This window comes from Oxyura jamaicensis, chromosome 4, assembly GCF_011077185.1.
Source record: "Oxyura jamaicensis isolate SHBP4307 breed ruddy duck chromosome 4, BPBGC_Ojam_1.0, whole genome shotgun sequence".
Classification (NCBI taxonomy): Eukaryota; Metazoa; Chordata; class Aves; order Anseriformes; family Anatidae; genus Oxyura; species Oxyura jamaicensis.
This window is the reverse complement of record NC_048896.1, coordinates 93,612,223-93,632,576: the sequence shown is the minus strand read 5'-3', so window position 1 is coordinate 93,632,576 and position 20,354 is coordinate 93,612,223. Positions and strand designations below refer to the sequence as shown.

At 47.5% G+C, this 20,354-nt stretch overlaps 1 protein-coding gene across 1 annotated transcript in view; it reads left to right on the top strand.

Moving 5' to 3' along the window:
• Positions 1–944: 944 nt before the first annotated feature.
• DDRGK1 (DDRGK domain containing 1) overlaps positions 945–20,354 on the top strand; it is a 37,709-nt gene continuing 18,299 nt past the window's right edge. Inside the window, exons 1-4 of the mRNA XM_035325076.1 lie at positions 945–1,049; positions 7,082–7,240; positions 16,072–16,178; positions 18,086–18,187. Coding sequence (XP_035180967.1) covers positions 962–1,049; positions 7,082–7,240; positions 16,072–16,178; positions 18,086–18,187 — 456 coding nt within the window. The 5' untranslated portion in view covers positions 945–961. The remainder of the gene's footprint in view (positions 1,050–7,081; positions 7,241–16,071; positions 16,179–18,085; positions 18,188–20,354) is intronic.

The window sequence follows — 20,354 nt, the reverse complement described above, 5'->3', positions numbered from 1 at the left end:
CACAGCTTGCAATGTGATGGTTTTGTGTTCAATAGGGTGGCCGGACCAACGACCTCCCTTCACAAACCTCCCACCCTGATCAGGGTCAGACGCCACCTGGACAGGTTGTATTGATGGGTGGAGGCCAACAGAATGAGGTTCAACATGGCTCAGTGCCAGGTCCCGCACTTTGGCCACAGCAACCCCATGCAGAGCTACAGGCTTGGGGCAGGGTGGGTGGAAAGCTGTGCAGAGGGAAGGGATTTGGGGGTGTTGATCAATGCTCGCGTGAACATGAGCTGTTCGGTTTTGGGCCCCTCAGTACAAGAAGGACATCGAGGCCCTGGAGCGTGTCCAGAGAAGGGCTACGAAGCTGGGGAAGGGCCTAGGACACAAGTCCCATGGGGAGCAGCTGAGGGAAATGGGGGAGTTTGGTCTGGAGGAGGCTCAGGGCAGAGCTCATTGCTCTCTGCAACTGCCTGAAGGGAAGGGGTGGGAAGCTGGGGGTCGGCCTCATCCCACAGGTAACCAGTGATGAGAGGGAACGGCCTCGAGGTGTGCCAGGGGAGGTTCAGGTGGGACATGAGGAGACATTTCTGCTCAGACAGAGCAGTCAGGTGTGGGGATGGGGTGACAGGGAGGTGGTGGCATCACCGTCCCTGGGGGTGTTCAAGGAAGGGTTGGACGCGGTGCTTGGGAACGTGGTTCGGTGGGTGACAGTGGTGGTAGGGGGACGGTTAGACCACACGATCTCGGACGGCTTTTCCAACCTTTCTTATTATCTAATTTATTCATTATTCTGCGACGCTCCGACTACCTCAGCCCCGCCCCGAGGCGGCACGGCCCGCCTCTCCCCGCCTCTCCCCGCCCCGCCCCGCGGTAGCTCCGGCCCGTACCAAATCCCGTCCCCCCCCCTCTCCCGTCCCCCCCCCGCCCCACGGGCGCAATGGTCGGGGCGGGGCGGGCCGGGCCGGCGCTGGCTATGGACGTTTTGCTGCTGGCGGCGGCCGCCGCTCTCCTCGCCGCCCTCCTCTTCCTCGCCGCCCGCTTCCGCCGCCGGCCCGGGGCAGGTGGGTCTCGGTCCCGGGGCTTCCCCCGCTCCTCGCCCTGGGGTTTCTACGGTTCCCCCTCCCCCCCGCCCCCCCCTCCACCTATCCCCGCCCCGTTGCGGGGGGCCCGGTCCCCTTCGGGCCCTGCTCCCGCCGGGAGGGGAGGGGGCGTCTCCATGGCGACCGCGGGGAGGGGAGGGGGGCGTCTCCATGGTAGCCGTGGGGGGGGGAGCGCCCCACCTCAGGCCTTCCCCTGAGGGAAGGGGGGGGGGATCTATTGGGGATTACTGGGGATCCCCTGGGATCCCGCGGCCCCCCGAGGCTCTACCCCCGCATGGAGCCCCCCCTGTAGGGAGCCTCTGCCGCCGGCTCGGCCCCGCTGCTCCCCGCAGGACCGGTGGGGGTGGCGTTGAAGTGTGTTGGGGGTGCCCCTCTCAGAGCCTGGTGAGCCCTTTCTGAGACCTCTGAGGGGAAAAGGATTTAGTAGGATCACCCCCCAGCTCGTCCTGCGGGGCGTTTTGTCCCCTAATATCTCCTGGAGCACCCTGCCAAGCGTCCAGCCAAGCGTGGAGTCAATATTCCTGTCACACACCTGCAGGGCCTCCCTGCCCGCCTCACACCCAGCCAGCGTTACCCAAATCTTGCAGCATTTGCCCACTTCCCCAGCCAGCTCTGCACTCTCGGGATGGGATGATGCAGCCCTTCCAGGTTCCCGAACACCGCTGATTTATTGCTGGGGCTGTGGTGGAAGCAGCATCTATGCTTTTAGGGCTAGGGAAGAAGTCGGATATTTCTTCAGTAAGCTCACCAGCACGACTTTATTTCCAGAGGGAACAAGGGGAAACTGTTTGGCTGCAAGGACTTGTACTCAGATGTTTAGCCAGGACAGCCACCTAAGCCTTTGGTTATATAATAACACTGGTCCCAGAATTTGGGGTGTTTTGTGTCTGTTTCAGGTTGGTTTTGGTGTTTGGGTTCTGTCTTGGGGGGTAAGGCAGCTTTGATAGCTCTCTTTCTTTTTTTTTTAATAGGTTAAAAAAAACACAACAGTATAAACATAGTCATACTACTGCAAGAATACATGCCAGTAAGGACTTTGTGTTAAAACCAGTTCTTTCCGATTAAAAACTAAAGTTTCCAACATATTTCTTTCACGCTGCTTCTTGTACAGACCTGCTCTAAATCTTTCTTCCTCAGCAGCGTGGAAACTGACGAAATTTCATCTGGTTTCTAGTTACTTGGAGCTCAGCTTCTGGTAAAAGCAAGTGATGAACGTCCCAGAGAAATGAGACTGCTGGCAATGATTTCTTTCCTCAGCTTCGCTCGTGTCGTGACTTAGGCAAATCAGAAGCTTCGAAGCTGGGGAGGATTTCTTCTTTTCTTTCCAAGCGTATAAAATTCTAACGAAAGTGCAGGCCAAGCAGTCATTTTAACTTATCTGAATTCTCGAGAAGCCTTAATGCTATTTTTAAGCAGCCTGGCTAAAATTAGCTTGGTTTCAGGATAATTGTTGCGAAGTTGCTTTTTCAATGGCATCTTTTTGACACTTTCAAATCAGTCTTGCCTATTTTTATTGTAAAATTTATGAAAATTTGCAACCTGAATGTGTTGATTTCTATCTTTCTGAAGTTCTCCACAGAATTTCGGTTTGTGGGGGTGACTTTTATTCTCCTTAGACAACAGAAATTATTTTTCAAAACCACTGGGGGTGTTGTGGACTAATTAAATTTTTGCAGAATTCAGCCTTAAACAAGAACTTGTTTTCCTTTTCCCATCTCTTACGTAGAAAATGGAAGCTGCTACAGTTCTGCTAGTAAACCCGTCGTACTGCGTGGAAAGGACGTGAAACCAGGGAAGTTTGAGCTAGAGAATGGGTGGCAGCTCGCTCGTTCCTTGTAACGTCTGGGGCTGCGTGGTGACGATGACCCTTTTTCTCTTGCAGAATTGCTCTTGCAAAGTGTTGTAGAACAGACTTTTAGCTGAAGTGGGAGGCTAATGGTCACAAGAGGTAAATCCTGTAACTTTGTATTTCCTGCGAGAGGTCATTTCAAGTAGCACAGTGGTTCCAGCACTGTCATGCCTGGGCTTGTTTGCTGAGAACAGAACAAACGCAGCCTTGCTGCCTTTAACACACGGGTGGCGTATCTTGTTGTGACCATGCCCAAGTACGATAAGCAGTGCTAGGCAAAAATACCTCTTCAGGGACACGGAGCAGGCTTCCCCTCCACCTGTTGCGTGTTGAATCACTTTCTCATCAAATTTCACAGGTCAGGTTAGCGTGGAGGTAAAAGGCACCGACGCGGCGCTGGGAAGTCCAGCCGGTGGGTGCGGGTGCAGCAGGTGGAGCTCTCCCTGCTCGGCGCTGTGGGACGAGGGAGATCACCAGCCAGGAGCCATGTCTTGACAGACTGCCTCGAAACTTGCCAGCCCAGGTGTTAGCGCTGGTGGACCTGCTTATCTGATATACCTACAGATAGCGTGCTGCAAGCTTATCAAGGGAAAATGTATTTGCTCTGAGCAAGTGAAAATGTGCGAAGCTTCAGTAAGGAGCAGGTTTCTAGCTGAGGGGGATGTAAAATGAGGTCCGAAGAAGTCTGGGCTCTGAAAGGTTTCTCGGTATTCTTTGTAATGAATGTGCTTCACGTCCAGTTTAGGAAAGAGCCCTGCTTTCAGAGCAGGGTTCTGCTCTGTTTCTCTTTGAGAAAGAGCTCCGATAGCGTGACCACGGTCTCACAGCTGCTGCTGTGCACTGACTGACAAGTGGCATGAAATAATCAGCTACAGCCCGTGCACTGGGCTGATGTTTCTGAAAAGGCAGAGCTCATCTCAGCACGGCAGCAAACCTCTGCCCTCTGGAAGGAGGTGTTCCCTGCTTTTGGAAAGGCTGAGTCACAGAGTGGAGAACCTAAAGCTTAGAACAGAAGCTAAACAGAGCTTTGAAGCCACGTCCGTTTTCCAGACTTCTGTTGAATTTTCTTGTTTGTTTGTAATGCCTGTTAATTGATGGCTTTATCTAATTAATTTCCACTGGCCTGCTATTCTGCAAACCGTCAAGCAGCTCCTGGATCAGCTTGCCTGACCTATATAGCGCCGGTCATTGAGTTTCACTCTGTACCAAGTCTGCTCGGTTCTTGTGTGACTAATGGATGCGTGAACCAGCTAGCCTGGGGTGCCGCTCGGTCTGCGACCTCTGCAGCTACAGGAAAACGAGGAGTGAGATGTCTCCAGATAATCACAGCCACCCAGCTGCTCCCTGTGCTGCGGGAGCAGGGGGAAAAAACGCCAGGGCCTGGCCTGCCAGAAGTGTATTCTTGACCTCGTATGTGGCAGTCAGTCCAGTTCTGAGAACATGAACTGAAGGGGATTTGAGAGTGTTCTCTGTGCTGTTTGAAACTGCCAGTCACACCCTCTGTGTGCAGGGCTCGTCATCTGTGATGCTTCCAGAGCAGAGGTGAGCACGTCCAGCCTTCTGGGTGCTGCGAGGACCGGAGCCACGTGGACACACTGGCCCCTGGAGAACCAGACGGGTACATGCATGTTCCACGTAGACGATGCTTTCCTCTTCCTCCTCTTGAAGGGTGGGAAGATAAGCCAGGGCTAACCGTCATGTTTTTCAGGTGATTGTGCAGCTGAATGCTTTGCAAGCAGAAGCTGTAGGCAGGGGCAAAAAAGATGTAGTAAAGCACGCCTTTTTCTACTAGGTGACAGACTGTAGCCTACAGGCGTCTTTTGCTGTTTGTCTGAGTGCTCTGGAGAGCTGAAAAGATAAGCATTGTCCAACAACTGCCTTGTAGATTTGACCATTATATGGGTCAGCTCTGGTGGTTGGTTTTTGGTTTGGTTTTTAACTTCTGAGCCCTGTTAACACTGGTCAGCTATGAGAAATTGCCAGGTCACCTGGAGAGACTTAAACTGAGGAAACAGATAGCTTTGCTCACATTTTGAAGGATTAAACACCTCAGCTTGAATTGACTGCATGGCTTATAAATTGGTTCCTCCCTTACAAAATGCTCGATGCTCTCTGTTTCACGGGGTGATGGGAACGCAAACCAAGCCCCAGAATGAACGAGCATTAAACCTTCACAGCCGGTGCGCTGTGCAGGGCCGCCTTTGGAAGTTACCAGCACAGACGCTGAAGCTTTCAGCTGAAAGGATGCTGAGGCTGGAATGGCAGGGCATCTCAAGAATGCATTAAGAGAAATATTGCATGTGTATTAGAGGTCGTTTTGCAGACTGAGAGTATTTCTGGCACTTCAGTAATGTCCCAAGTAAGCAGGCTGCAGTTCTGCAGCGTAATGCTTCCCTCACTGCTGAACAGCGTTCAGAGTAATCATTAGCATGCCACAAATAAGCCTGGGCAAGTCTTGAAGCAAAACGATCCGACCCCTGGAGCCTACGCGCTGTAATTTATTACAGACCCGGTTTGGTCCACAGACAGAAGGAGGGGATGGGAACAGGAGGGTGACAGCAGTGTGACAGCGCAGTGACTCAACTCCAAATGTCACGGTGCTGCAGTTAGCGCTGAGCGTTTGCTGGGGGACTGCTCGCAGCATGGTTGCAGCCATCCTGAACTGCTGATGGCTTTGCTGGCCAAATGCTTCCCCTGAGTGCTCTGCTTTGCAGCCTGGGCTGAGCTCGGTGCTGCTGCAGCTGTGTTGTTATCAGCACCGCCGTCTGCTGCTTTGAAGCTGGTCGAGATACCCCGAGATGAGCTGCAAGCACACCTTTGATCATCATGCAGATGCAGTCATAATGAATCTTATTTTCTGATCGCAGATATGCTAATAGCAGAGTTTTTTTAGGAAGGCATTGTTTGGATCAGCGGATGCTGGAGACTTGGCTGAGCGTGGAGAGCGTTTTGTGCTCCTGCTGGGACATCACAGAATCCAGCCAAGCACAAAAATGTGTCCCGGGTTTAAGTAAAAGTCCTGCAGCTTTCAGAGACTGTTTGAATGCCGAGCTCAACGAAGGCCGTAGTGGTTAATTCTTTGCAGGACCAAGCAAGGAACAACATACACAAATATCAGTTACCCTTATCGATGGGATATGCAAAGTAGCGAGGATGGTGATGGAAAGAAACATCAGATTGGTTCAGCGTTAGTACCATAGATGTCAGCAGTGGGATCGTGGAGGTCTCAAAAAGAACCTGCGGGGTTCTGCAGTGGGCCCACAGCTCAGTCACTTGCTCTCGTGCTGTCCCCCAGCTGTTGCTCGCTTGTCAGATCTCAATTAACACGAACATGCAGAGGGGGTGGCAGCACGAGCTGCAGTGACCTTTGGAGCTCTGGATTGACTTCTGCTCGTGCTCACTTCCCACGCGTGGATTTGTTGGAGACCTTGTTGAATCGGTGTGGTAGGATGAAGATTCCCCGTGTCTTCGGCTATGCGCGGCTCTAATTTGTGGTTCTTGCTTGCTGTTCAGGTTTAGTTTCGGGTGTGCTGATTTACATATTCCATAGTGAAACATGTATGCAGCCAGGCTTGGATTCAGATGAATCTACTTCTAAGAGGCACAGATGCAAAATAAAAAATCTGAATACTGTAGAAGGGAAGAGAAGTAATTCTGGGTCCTTGCCTTTTGGTAAGTCCTAAGTGACTGGCAGGCTCACCACGTAAAGGGAAAAATATTTTCAGGTGGAAGGGAAAACATTATTTGGATCAAATATAGGAATTTATTGAACAGTTTTGGGGTAAGGGTTTTGTTTTTTTGGAGGATGTAGTCTGACAAATCAAACGTTAGCAGAGCATTTTCTGTAGTGGTCAGTACAGTGGTGCAAAACTGACTGGTATCGGTGCATTATTCTTCTTAGTCACAGGAAAGCAACTTGCAGGTATCTCCTGCCTCTCAGGAAAAAACCACGAGAGTGGGGAGGCGTTCTGTCATTTAGAAAACAGCACTGAATAAACAGTAATATTTTAAAAAATATTTAAAAATAGTATCCAATAGTACAATTAGAAAATAGCACTTATGATTGCCAGAGTTGACTGGCCAAAGGGCAGCTGTAGCACGCCGAGGTGACGGCGCTCTCACCGATTTGGTTTCCCTCTTGCAGCTGAAGAGGAACCCCAGCAAAATGCGGCGGCGATGGCAGTGGCCAGACCTCGGCCCCACGTCGAGGAGCGGGGAGATGGGATGCCGAGGCGCCGGAGGAACATGGGGAACCGGCTGCTGGCCCAGAGGAGAGCACAGCAGGCAGAAGAGTGGGCAGAAGGTAAAGTTTGGTTCAGTTCATCTTCCAGCCATTGACATGGACCTGAGCAGCAGATGTTGGGCTGCACTTGGCTCCTGAAGAAAAACTTTCATTTTTATAGATTGGGAATCATTTGCAGCTTGACTGTGATCTGTTTGGTTTTCCATCTTCTTTACTTCCTTACTAGAAACTGCCTTTTTATTTCCTCAGAGCCATGCAGGTTAAATTTGGGTAACTAGAATCATCACCTTGCCCTAAAAACATCAAGCAAGTAGCAAAGTATTGGTTTCTTGCAAATTCAGGGGAGCATTAATTCCCCACCGTTCACTGCAAAATCTGGAGTTTGCTTTCTGAGAAGCCATCCAGCTGGCGATAAGAATCGAGCCTGCTTAGCTGGGGTCACCCCAGACTGCAGCATTTTGTCCTACTGCCAGCAAGTTGATAGCGAGTCCTCCGTTCCCGTGCAGGATCTGCAGTTAATAGCCGCACTTCTTTAGCATGGTCGTAGGCAAGAAAATGGTAATAAATAGCACCTTTCTGCACCCCCCAAGTCCCACTCGCTCTTCTCGTGAAAACTCACCCATTATCTCCGTGTCTCCTCAGAGACATTATCACCATGATTCCTCTCGCTCTCAGGTTGTGGGTGAAGCCTTCGGGGTTTCCACTTAAGTGTAGATAAAAGTGGACCTTGCTTCGCTCAAGTTTGCAGTGGAGATCAGGGTGATGGTTTTGGCCCGCGCTAGGTGGGAAATGCTGAGCACGCATTTGTGTGAGGCCATGATTAGGAGATAATTGCGCTTTCCCCGGCTTTTCTTGTCTTGCAGTTGAGAGAAGCTCATTTTCCGCTCACGTTGGCAGGTAAACGTGCTCTCCAAGCCCGTCGTGTCCAACGGTTGCACAAATGGAAAATTGACAGGCCTGAACTTTTCAACTTTGCTTCTTTCTTTTCATGTGATAACATCCTGCAAGGAAAACAAAATCAAAAAAAAAAAAAAAAAAGCTTTCCCCTTAAACTCCAGGCATCAAAAGTTTCGATGCCAAAGGCTGACAGTGAAACTGTGAAAGCAAAAAGCTTACATTATTTTGTCACTTTAGCTGTGTCACTGGGCTTTATAAATAATTCTTTTGCAGCTTCAGTGTACATCAGGTGCAAGTGCTACAGCTCTTGCATGAAGTTTTGAGATGACGTCTCTATTTTTTTATATTAAAACAACCTCTTGTTCTTTTGTTGTAACCTTTGCGTGGTTTTTGTGTTTCTTTGTGGATATTTTTTTTCTCCATTCATACGCTGGGATGGTTTATCCCAGTGCCGTAGCACCGGTGCACAGCAGTAACACCAAAGCCTTTCGGGAATGAGCGCAGAGATCAGCAGGAGAGCCGTGGAGAGAAGCTCCTGCCCCGAGCTGCACAAAGTCTCGTAGCCACATTATTTGGGATTAGCTCCTTCTGATACAGATTGGTTGGGTCTGCTACACAGCCTTTAGCGTGGGCATGAGCTGCTTGTATTAGTGTATTTTTTTCACTTAAAGAAGGATGAATTACATGTTTTTGAAGCCCACTCTGTGGGTGTGTGGCAGGGGCCTGGAATAACTTCTAGATTTGCTTCCTCTGGGCAGGGGCCACGTGGGTTTTCACTGCGTCACTGCCATGTGGAGCAGTCTTGTCTACTGCTTCCGCTCATCCTGTTGAAACAGCGAGTCGTCCCAACAACTTGTGGAGCTCTGTGTTACAAAAATGAGTTGGCTCACATGAGAAGAGAGCTCGGAGTGCCCGCGGTGGTGTTCAGTCACAGACAGCACAGGCCCAGCTGGGGCACTCGAAGTTATTTGGCAGAGCTGAGAACAAGCCCGCCTGGTTTCATCAGCCTTGCCTTCTAAATGTGCTTGTTGCTTCAGAAGGCTTCCAGACATCTATCTGCAGCTGAAGAGGATTTTATTGTCAAACTATTGCTTATTTTAAAAAAATTAATTTATTAACAAGTTTCTGATCCCTGTGTGAGATTTCCTACCCGAGCCTGTGTTTTAGCGCTGAGCAAAGCTGCGTGATCCTGCCCTGTGCCATCCCAATGTGCGGGCGTAACGCCACCACTTCCCAGCAAGATTCCTGGCACAGACCTCGGGGAGGGCATGAGGACCCCCAGGCCATATCCATGTTGCTGCCACAGCCATAAAGCGCTGTCAGGTGGGAACTGCTGCTACCACCAGAGCACTCTGCTGGCCAGGAGCCCGTTCTGCTGACTCCAGGAAACGTCTCAAAGCAGCTCTTGCAGGCTTTGGAGTTGTGGTTAGGGTGAGGGTTTTCTATTTTCCAGCTAACAATCGGATTTCGATTCCAGAACAAGCCTAAGCTTTGGGGGTACAAAAACTAGCAGTTTGCCTGTGCTAAGTTGTGGCAGAACTGAAATCTCTCCTGGAATAATGAGGCAGGGGGAACAAAAATTGGCATTGGGAGCAGAACCTCAGTAACTTTTAATTGTCCCTTCTGTAGTCAAAATCTTCCTTATTTGTAAGTCTGGGTAAGAAGGAGTCCTGTAAAACGAACAATGGTGGTAAATGATGGCTTTGAATATTCAAATCTCTACCCATTGCGAGTGGGGCTAAATGAGGTTGTAATTTCTTCCTGTAGCTTGGGTGGGGTGAGGCACCTAAATGACTTGCAGGTCGGTACAGACAGAAAAAGCAGAGGGGGGAAGCACTAAAAGCCTTGACTTTCCTACCAGACCTGCAGCCCACGCCTTGCGTGGGCTCCTTATTCACGGCTTCCACGTGGGCTGCGCTGCACCGTGGGGGCAGCCCGCTCCCCGGGTGCCCACGCTGGCTCCGTTTGGCTGAGTAATGTTTTTCAGTGGTTAGCTGAGGACTCGATAAGGTCACCTCTTGTGAGAATATCAGCGTCTATTAATACCGGCCGATGACCACAGATTGACGGGGAGATGTTTGCAACTGGTGACAAAGTAATTCTCAAAATGACTGAGACCCCCTCAGCTGGGTTCCGCTGACGCGACTTCCAGGCTGGCTTAGAAAGATAGGTTTGGCTGGTTTGTGGCGCCCAGCTTCGTTCTACTCATCACACTGCTGTCTTCCCTGCAGCCTGGGTCAGTCTTGGAGACTGTCCTACAAATCTGCGTGCCTCAGAGGACGTCTGCCCTGCTACAACATGCCTCTGCCTTTCCCTTTGCAGCCTGAGTCTGGAAGGAGAGCGGCTGGTGCTGGAGTTGTGTGTTCCTGTGGTTAGCTCGCCTCCGATATCCCAGCTAGCAGGCTTGGTTAGCTCTGGCGCGGCTTAATTTAAATTGAACCCAGACAGAAGTGGCTTTGTGGGGCTAACTCCAGCAAAGACAAAAATAAACTCACCGCGAGGCATAAAAGGGGGCGGATTTCAGGCGTTAATCATTTAGGGCAGGAGAGGCCGAGCTAGGGAGGGAAAGGGGATAAATTGGAGTCAGGTTGGGGATCGTTTGTGGCGCACAGCACTGAAAACAACTAGCAGCAGCCATTTATCCCATTTATTTGTTGCCTGACCCTTGTCTCTGGCTCTTGGTTTTGCATGGCTGATGTTCTGCGTGCATCCACCCAGACTCTAATTGCCTTTGGTGCACGCGGAGTTTTGTCAACAGCTGTTACTTGCTTGCTGTTCATGTGCAGAAAAAAGCAGTTGTCTGCTTCTGGAGCTGTGCTGGACCTTCCAAAGCTGCTCGTGGTGCCTTGAAGGCTGCAAGGAGCTCAGTGATGATGTAGGTATGCTGCTTTTTCCCTTCTTGGAGCAGAGAGTTGCCCAGAGTAAAGGCTTTAGGGCTGCAGTTCCCTATCAGGCAATAAGAAACTTGCAGGGATGAACTTCTAACAGCAACTGTGGTTGGATCGCCTTGATCCTTCCGTGGTAAAAATAACGAGGAGGATGATCCGAGGCAAATGCCTTTGCTTGAGGGACTGTTAAACATTATTTCTGACAGCGACTTTGTACAGACACGTAGTGAGAAAACCTGCTTGTCTCAGCGCATGGTACAAAGAGTTTGTGGAGAGACGGAGGCGTGCCCGGGCAAATTGCTTCTTCCAAGGGCTGTTAGTCAGCCAGCGAGGGGGGCATGGGTTTTCCAGTCCTGTTTTTCTGCCACTTGGAGTGGTGTCGTGGGTGAAAACCAGCTGCTGACGCCCATGGAGGGGCCAGTTGGGGTGGGAGGAGAGGAACGTGGGCTGCAAAGTGTCACTGCTCCACGATTTAGGGCAGTCATAAAGAAAAGCTGCTTTAAGAAACAATGGCCATCTCCAAACCACCAAGCAAAGCAAAGACCACCAGGCATCCTCTGGGTGGGAGGCTTTGGTGGCTACCGGTGGAGAGAGAAACGAGAAGAAAGAAGCAGAGAAGGATGTGCCTGAGCTGCCTGCCACGATTCCAGGGAGTAGTTTCAAGGGTTTGCTTTTTCAAAGTTGCTCACCTTCACATCCCACAAACAAATGACTTGGCTGATTTGGTCGGTTGCAAAATTAAAATAATGCACACAAAATCCCCTTTATTTTATGTTTCAAGTATGTATTTTAAAACAAATTAGGGACTGCACCAAAGGAATAATCTGGTTTAATCAACAACTTTTATGCCTACCTGAAATAAACTACGGACTGTCTGCTTTTGGCAGCCCTGTGACTCATAAACGTTACGTTTCCGTACATCTGCATGACTTTTCAGCCCTGTACATCTGAGCACAGGTATAGGAACACCCAGCACAGTGAGCGTTGGGTTCAATTTAAATGACTTGCACGGAATTGATGTTAAAGCCAGCAGCTTTTGATAGCCCCATCATAGCCTCTAGCTTGTAAAATAAGCAAAAATAAATAAGGAAAAGCCATTGGTTCCAACATAAATTAAATTGTGAGCTCCTCTTGTCTTTTGCTTGGCAAAAGTTGGGGGTTAGAATCACGTGTTTGAAGTATTAATCACTATTGAGAAATAAATCACAAAATTGGAAAGGAAGAGTCTTTCAAAGCTTAAAATACACAGTAATTGGCCCTGTTAAAAGGCCCATTATTGCTTTTCATAGCATCTAAATCCAGCATTCAAATCTTAGGTCTGAAAAGATCTTACGTGAATGTTTTGTGCTGGTTTGGGGGGAAAAATAATATTAAAAATAAATTATAATCTTTATACCCACTTAGTAGAGGATGGTGTATGTAAGAATGTGTCTGTGCTGGGATTTGCCAGAAGGAGCAGCAGTTTTTTTTTCTGAGCAGACCATCAATTTCATGTCCTATTGCATCTCCCCATGTTCTGGTGTGCTAAAAGATTGGGAAGTTTTATGAAGTTGTTAATGCTCGTGTGGTCCCCTGGTGTTCCCGTGGAACAGCTGGTACTAGAACCATATTAATAAACATAACTGAAATAATTTTAGTGCTTCATCAGTAGAAAAACCTTTCTAGTACAGTTAAACTTTGACTGCTAACACCCTCACTGGTAAATCAGAAGTTAATTTTGACTTGCTCCTACTCATATAGAAAGACCCGGTGCTATCAAAGTACGCACAGCGTGTTTCTGCCCTTGAGACATCTCGAGTGCAGATGGCGCGTAGAAGCTGTAGGTGTGTGGTTTCGCAGTTATGCCATATGGCTTGGTTTAAGAAAGAACGTGAAGTCGCTTGTTCTGCTCAGAGGGGCTCACGTCCTTTGTTTACTCTCCTTTTTTCTGGCCTAAGCACGGGCTGATTTTTGTGGCTCCAGGTTAATAAGCAGATGTTTCATTTGGTTCCCGAGCTGGATAGCCACCAGGTTTAAAAAATAAAGTTGTTAGCGTCCCGCTGCAGCGCTCGTGAATGCCCACACCTTTCCATATGGTTGCCTGATTCCCTTCTAGGAGCTGGTGTCATACATCCATTTGATCTTTATAGCACGCATGTGTGTTCTGTCCTCAGGATGAACTGTTTGTTTTGCCTGGCATCTTCCCCCCTTTTTCCTATTCTGTTTTTTTTTTTTTAGGTGTTGTGTAAATTGTAAATCAAGCAGCTAGCTGTGCACAAAGAGCTTTGTGTGAGTAGCCGCATCCTTTCTGGTGGAAAACTTCCAAAACTAAAGAGGAGGCAAGATGGGCTTTTTGACATCGGTATCAAGGGTAACCAAAATATATGATGGGGGTTGCTTCATTTGGAGTTTTTGCATATCCTGTGCACGGTAGCTGGTAAATTCCTGTCCTGATAGAAAACATCAGTACTCCACTACGCTTTCTTTTCTAATGATATTTGGAAGTATTTTTAAAAAGGACTCCAAATTTCAAGAGTTTCAGACATCTGTTATGACTATTAGCTCTGTTTCTTGTCCTGCCTTTTATGTCCAAAACATTCAGGAGAAACTAAGGAAAAACTCGTGGGTTTTGCTCAGCTAGCCCCCAGTTTGTGTAAATCAGGACACGGTGGTGGTGTGAAAGCAGCACTTTAAGTCAGACCTTTGCTGCTTTGTCCCAGAGCTGGGAGCTGCTGGGAGTGCTCCTCAAGCTCTGGAAATGTTGAAATAGTTGCGCTGAACTCTCCGGAGATGGACCAGAGCATCCTGAGCCCCTGACTGCAGGTGTCTCCTCGTGTCACACCCGAGCAGTTGAGGTGAAGAGGGTTCTGTGTGCCTTGAAGTATGGTGTTCTCTACCTGACCGATAAAGAATTGGGAACAGGTCCCTGCTGAAAAACTGCTCGTGTCAAATGTGGAGCGCTAAACTTCCGTCCCTTTCCTGCCACAGCCCTACGTACGTCCCAGAGCTGCCACATTGGAAGCCATCAGATGAGCAGCACAGAGCACCACGGAAAATCACCCTTCAGACAAAACAGCTTCTAGCTTCAACAGTGCGGAGATGTCTGATGTTACGCCTCCTGAGCGAGTGCAGCGGCAGGTTGGTCAGCCCCGCTGCTGTGCTCTCGTAACACACGAGGACGATTAACGGAACGGGCCTTGCATCCCAGCTGAAGCACACAAAGCACCGCGGACTGACCCCTCTCAGGTCTCACAGCTCCGAGTGTGAAAAGTGACTGTAGCTCAATCAACTACTTCTTCCTGGTTTTGGATGCTCTGTGCAGCAGCCGCCCTGCTGTTGTGCAGCTATGCTGCTGTCATAACTAATTGATTCAGCAAACCCTTTTTGCCAAGAGCTTATATCCTCGTCAGCATGTTCGGGTTTATTTAGCACGTGTTAATTGCACCCAGGTTTAGCGCGTTGTTGGCCTTTCGTGCTGGACTGAATCGTGGGCTGCGTCCACATCGCTGCCTCTTGGCTCCTGTTCGATGTGATCCCATCCACTAGAAAAAAAAAAAATAGGAGGAAGAGGAAAGCAAATGTTACTGAACAAAGGCATACTTGATCCAGGACTGGAAAAGTGCCTCGCTACACTTCTGCCTGACCTCTGGCTCAGGTATTTTTAATGTAGACAAAATCTGAGAAGCGCTCCGAGCTTTGGGTTGAATAGCATCATAGATAGCATTTTATATTGTGATGTTTTCCAGAAGTGATGCTCAAAAGAAGAATACCTGCATTAAACTGTGAATTAGGAGTACTGCCTGCTCATGCTGGGTTGTGCTCTCATTGTGTTTGGAACTCCCCTTGGCCTAGTATTTTTAAAAAATGAAGTTATTTTAAGGTTCAGCAAAATCAGAGAAGCAACTGTGTCAAGCCTGAGTGTCCCTGTTGCACTCGGTTGTGGTGGAGGAAGGGGGAACCCTTTTGATCATCTCAGTAATCAGATACTAGCGTTTCTCTGAAGCCCAAGCTAGCGAGCCTGCCTCGTATTAACTTCCATATCCTGAAAACAGCTAAATTACTTGAGAGCCACCTACACAGCTCTCAATTACACTCGTTTCTGTTGATGTGTCTCGGTGGCTTAACCATAGCGCCGTGCTGTGTATTGGAATTAGTAAAACAAAAGTGTTTCAAACCTGATTCTACGTATAAAAAGAAGGGTGGGTATTGTCCATGTGCTTCTCTAATAGCAATTTCTCTTGGTTCCTTAAAAAGGAGGGAGGGAAAAAAAGGAACTGTGGTCCGTGGAGAGAGAATCTCAGTCGTGTGGGGTTTGATAAAGCGAGTGGATGATCTCCGAGTGCTGAGATCAGCCTGCAGTATTCCTGCAGAAGCATCAAGGACTCGTTTACACTAGTGAATGATGGGGCCAGATGCTCGCTAAATATTTGACGTGGGGGGGCGGTGAGGGAAGGAAATGGCTTTGTAAAAGCTCTTTAGCCTTGGTTAGCCCCTAGGTGAGCGGGAACGTAACGCATTCGCTCACCATTTGAGCACGACGCTTTCATATCCCACAGCTGCAGAAATCCTCTATACGAACAACCCCTCGTCATACAACGCTGAGCTACTTACGTGTAATTTTGTTGCAGTCAAGCCCAAAATTTGCACTGCAGGGTTGTTTTCCCTCCTCCTGTAAATGCTACTTACGCCAAGCTAGAAGCAGTGGATGAGTGGCATGTTCTGAATTCCCCTTTTTGAGTGGATGTCTGTTGTGCTGAGCCGAGGGAAGATCTCTGCAGCTGGGTGAGGAGCAGTAAAGATGCGCTCCCAGTTGTCAGTAAGCAAGGGAAAGTTTTTCTTGTAATTGTGGAAAGCAGGAAACATTAGTAGAAGTCTTCCTTCAAAATATCAAGTACATTTTTACCCCTGACTTGAGTATGTGTTGCCTTGTTATTTCTGACTTTGTGGCTTTGGCAGTTCTGTGTGAATTTCTTTTGCCTTTTTCCATCTACTAGATCTTGTCTGAAATATGTGTGTGTGTCTCCTTTCCATCTGCTGCTGCTTTCCAAGGAAGCAGTGAAGTTTCTTGAACGGGCTTTTCACAGACCATCTAAATGTTGTTGTTTGCCCTTTAACATCATCTTGCAGAGGAAGACGATGCTGAGGAGGTGCCAGAACTTCAGGTATCTGGGAAAATTGGAGCAAAAAAGCAGAGGAAATTAGAAGAGAAACAAGCCAGGAAAGCACAGAGAGAGGTAAGCATTTCCTGCCACGTATAAAGCCCAGAGCAGAGCCTGAATAGTGATGCTTGGTTAAGAACTGGTACTAACTGACACCCAGGAGAGGCAAAGGCAGTGTGATCGCTACAACTATTACGATTTTGTTTTAAAAACATAAATGGAGCCTTTTATGTCACATCTCAAGGCTGTCACTCACTGGCTTGCCACCAGGTTCTCTGGAATTCTGATGGGGAGGAGAATTACTCCTCCCATGAATTACATCCAGTGAGTTACTCCTGGATGCTTTTCACTGGCTGTTTGCACTGGGTTGCAGCGCAGTGTCAGTGCTGTCTGCCCTTAAGGGGAAAAAAAAACCAGCTCTCAAGCCCACACAGCACTGTTGTAAGACTGGGTCTGCGATCAAAGCCATGGGCAGTTGTGAGTAGTGGTTCATGTGCTCTCTTAGTGGGAAGACTCCCTCCAAGTTTATCCATGTTTGCTGTGCTGTTGGAGGGTGGGGAGATGAAAAGCAGACCCTGAAATCTGCTGAAATCTGTTATGCTGTCAGTTTTTGCTTGAAATTCTGCCAAAGTGTACCTAGCAAGCACGCTAACTTTTCAGTTGCTTGTTCTTAAATGTAAAGTGTGTAAAACTACTCATTTACATACTTTTGCATTTCTTTTCTCAATTTTGTCCACCACGTTGCTGTTAATTCCAGGGGGGCAACAGGTTTTCTGAACCTTACTTTCTGCAGTGTGCTTGTGGATGGCTGCAAGTTCGCATTAATTCCTTCCAGTTTTTCTACTTGCTCCTTTACAAACTCAGTATGGTTCTGTAACGTGGGGTTGCACAAGGGGGAACAACCCCGAAACAGCCTTTGCATAACAGAAGGTGAAGTGCACAATTGACTTGATGCATCTTTTTTTTAAAAAAAAAAAGTGTTTATGATTATGTTTCTAATATGTAGAGGGTCCAAAAACGGCAGTGAAATCCATGCTGAGAATTCTAGAGTAACCTGAAGTTTAAATGCCATTTCTCCTTTACACCGGTGTGTCCTATAGATAGGGTGGCTGCTAATAAACAAGCTCGGTTGTTGTATAAGCTTCCATTACGATCCTTTTCTCACTCATTCTGTGCTAACCATTTTGTCATTACTTTCCGTATGCATTCTATTTAATTACCCTCTTTTTTTTTTGTGGAAAATTTGAGACAAGGTTGAATGAAGATAAGCATCAGCTGGTAGAGTGAGGATTTTTTTTTTTTTTCATTTTAGAACGTGCTGATTTTTATTTTCCCATGTAGACAAGTAAATTCCTTGGTTAGGTCTTTTTTGCTGAGACATTCAAAGCCACAATTCCTCCGTTTCAATGTCTTCTGCTTGTTCTCCTAACGTATTTTCAAACTGAATAGGCTAAAAACAACTTAAAAAAATAAATCTCTAAAAAAGACACTAAGCATTTTAAAAAAGAGTCTTTGCTAGGTTTGGTTTAAAATAATAGTAAAATGATTTCAAGACATTTTTGTTGAGATTCTCCCCAGGTTAACGATAAAGTTTGAATGTATTTGGTTTTAGAGATTATCCCCCTCTCCTTTTTTCTTCACCTTAGAGTCCATTCTAGCTAAATTTTAAGGGAAAAGCCACGCCATTCCATCATATCTCTATACAAATAATTTCATATGTATGTACCCAGCTTGAAAATGCTTATTGAGAAGCAGATAATGTAAGGGTAATTTTAAAACTTCTACAATGTTAAGTATTTTGAAGTCTAGGGGGAAAAGAAGTTAAATCATAATTACTTGTTTTATTAGCTTTTTTTTAATTCTGAACAGGCGCACAGGAAGATAGTGAGAAAACTCCCCATGGTCTCACCATATGAAATTACAAAATCTATCTTCAGGAGGATTAAAGCTTCTCTTGCATAACGCTACTTTTTTTTTTTAAGGCTGAAGAAGCCGAGCGAGAGGAACGGAAAAAACTTGAGTCAAAGAGAGAGGAGGAAAGGCGGAAAGAAGAGGAGAGAATACGTCTCGAGGAAGAGCGACAGGTGGGATTGGTTGTATTTATAGGTGGAAATTCTAACCAAGTTGGTCTTTGAGATTCTCTGTAAATTCTCTAATCAGAGTTCCTTTTGGTTTTCAAAACTATTGCGTACATCTTTTATTAGTTTTTTTTATTGCTTCATTTTATATGAATTGCAGTAATGCTCGGTGATTTCAGCTGTAGACCCTAGCGTTGCTCCGCCAGGTGCTTGGCAGAAGTGAAAGCCCCTGCTCCAAACACCACTACACACGTGTAGCAGAGAGGACTCACCCCCAGCCGAGGCTAGGGCAGATCAAAACCCAGCCTCCTAGCAGTGGATCCAGCAGCCTGTCTGCTGCAGCTGTATGCCACAGTGACACATTTGGTGGTCAACTTGTTATGCTGACAAATAGAGCTGTTAAAGTTGGCTGTTGGTCTGTCTGGGATCTCAGTGCAAATATATGAAGAAAGGAGTTGCATCGAACTGCAGGAGAAGTTCTGGGGGCGCCAGAAGTGTGGGTATCAGAACTGTAGAACAACATAGGCTGGAGGAGACCTCTGGAGGTGCTGTGGTCTGTCGTCCTGCTCCAGTGATGTCCAGTCACAGCAGGTCGCTCAGAACCTTGTCCAGCCAAGCTGTGAATGCCTCCACGGATGGAGATTTCTCAACCATGCAGGGCCCCGCTTGCAGTATTTGATTACACCCGTGATAAAACTTCTCATGTTGCAACGTGTGCCGGTTGCTGATGCTCATTAGCTCTGCCTGCCTGACAGCTGTAACCAGCAGGGCAGAAAGCGAAAGATGCTAGCAACCGATCTTGCAACTGTCATGTAAAATTATACAACTTTATTCTAATTAAACACATTTGCATGCGCTTCACAATTAAAGGCTTCTAAGCTGTGCGTGTATGAAGGTGTATGGTAGCAGGAGTGACCCAGAAAAACAGATCCTGTGTGACTGAAATGCCTTTGTTAAATAGCTGCATCACCGGGGGTGGCAAACTTATTTCAGAGCTGCTTTGTGTATTCTAGGCATCAGTGCTGAGAACTAGGAGGGAGCTTCGTGCTCCTTGCTGCTTGAGCAAGTCGTGTGGTAGCTCTGCAGAGTGCTTCTGGAGGCAAGGGCCAAGGTGTTTTGTGCTGAATAATTGCTGTCCCAGGGCAGTGGGGCTGCCAGCTTTCAGCGTGAATTTCCCATGATACTTACATGTGAATGGAGATCTGTGCCTGCTTTGCTGCGAGCAGGTTTGTTTTAATTTGTTCTAAGCAGGAATTGTTTAAGTGGGGTGTGTTGTTAACATTTTAAAAGAGGAAAAGACATTTTTCCCTTCTGTTGAAGGCATGATGGCAGGATAAAGACATTTTTTTAATCTTTTTTCCATACATTATGCACATATGAAAGATCTCATAGATACAATCTATTTTCTACAAGGTACATTTTGCTGTTTACTCTCCAAAAAAATCTTTCATTTCTTCAACTCTGTCTTGTTCCATTTTCATCAGTAGAAGGCTCCTGGATTTCAGAAATTGGTTTGTATGAGGAGAATGTCAGTTCTACATCACCAGGGTACGTAACAGGGTCCAAAACTTTGCCTTAAAAAACTTAAAGAAACTTCCAGGGGACCAAGTATTCCAAAACTGCAGTTCTGAGGAAAGATGTACCAGTTCAGAAGTGTCTGGCAGTGGCCAAGCCGTAACCCTGAGGTTGGATAACTCATCGTGGCTAGTCTGAGCCACTCCTGTGCGTAGCTGACCTGTTTTGTGACAGCAGAACCATCAGACCTGCCTTCCTATGGATCTCTGTCTCCTGCTTTTCCCCTGCTCATGCAATTTGGTAGCACCAGCTTCTGCCTTGTGGTCCGTGTGACCGCTTTCCTTTTTTCTTAAACATTTCCCAGTTTTCCCCCTTACACTTCCAGCACAGAAAGAGGCAAGAGGAGCTCTGGCTGCCTATAAAGCACCCATCTATCGCACATCCTGCTTGCTGTGGGACTTGTCCATCCTGCAGGCCAAAGCATAAGAGAGAACTCAGATGGCAAGTCTTCCTCCAGCAGTGTATCCTTAAGTGTTTTGTCTGCACTCAACACCCTGACTTTTTAAATTATTTTTTCTTAAGATTTTAGGAATTTATTGGTTGAAATAAAACATGAAGAGCCCAATGCTCCAGAGGGAATTAGGAGGGCACCCTGGCT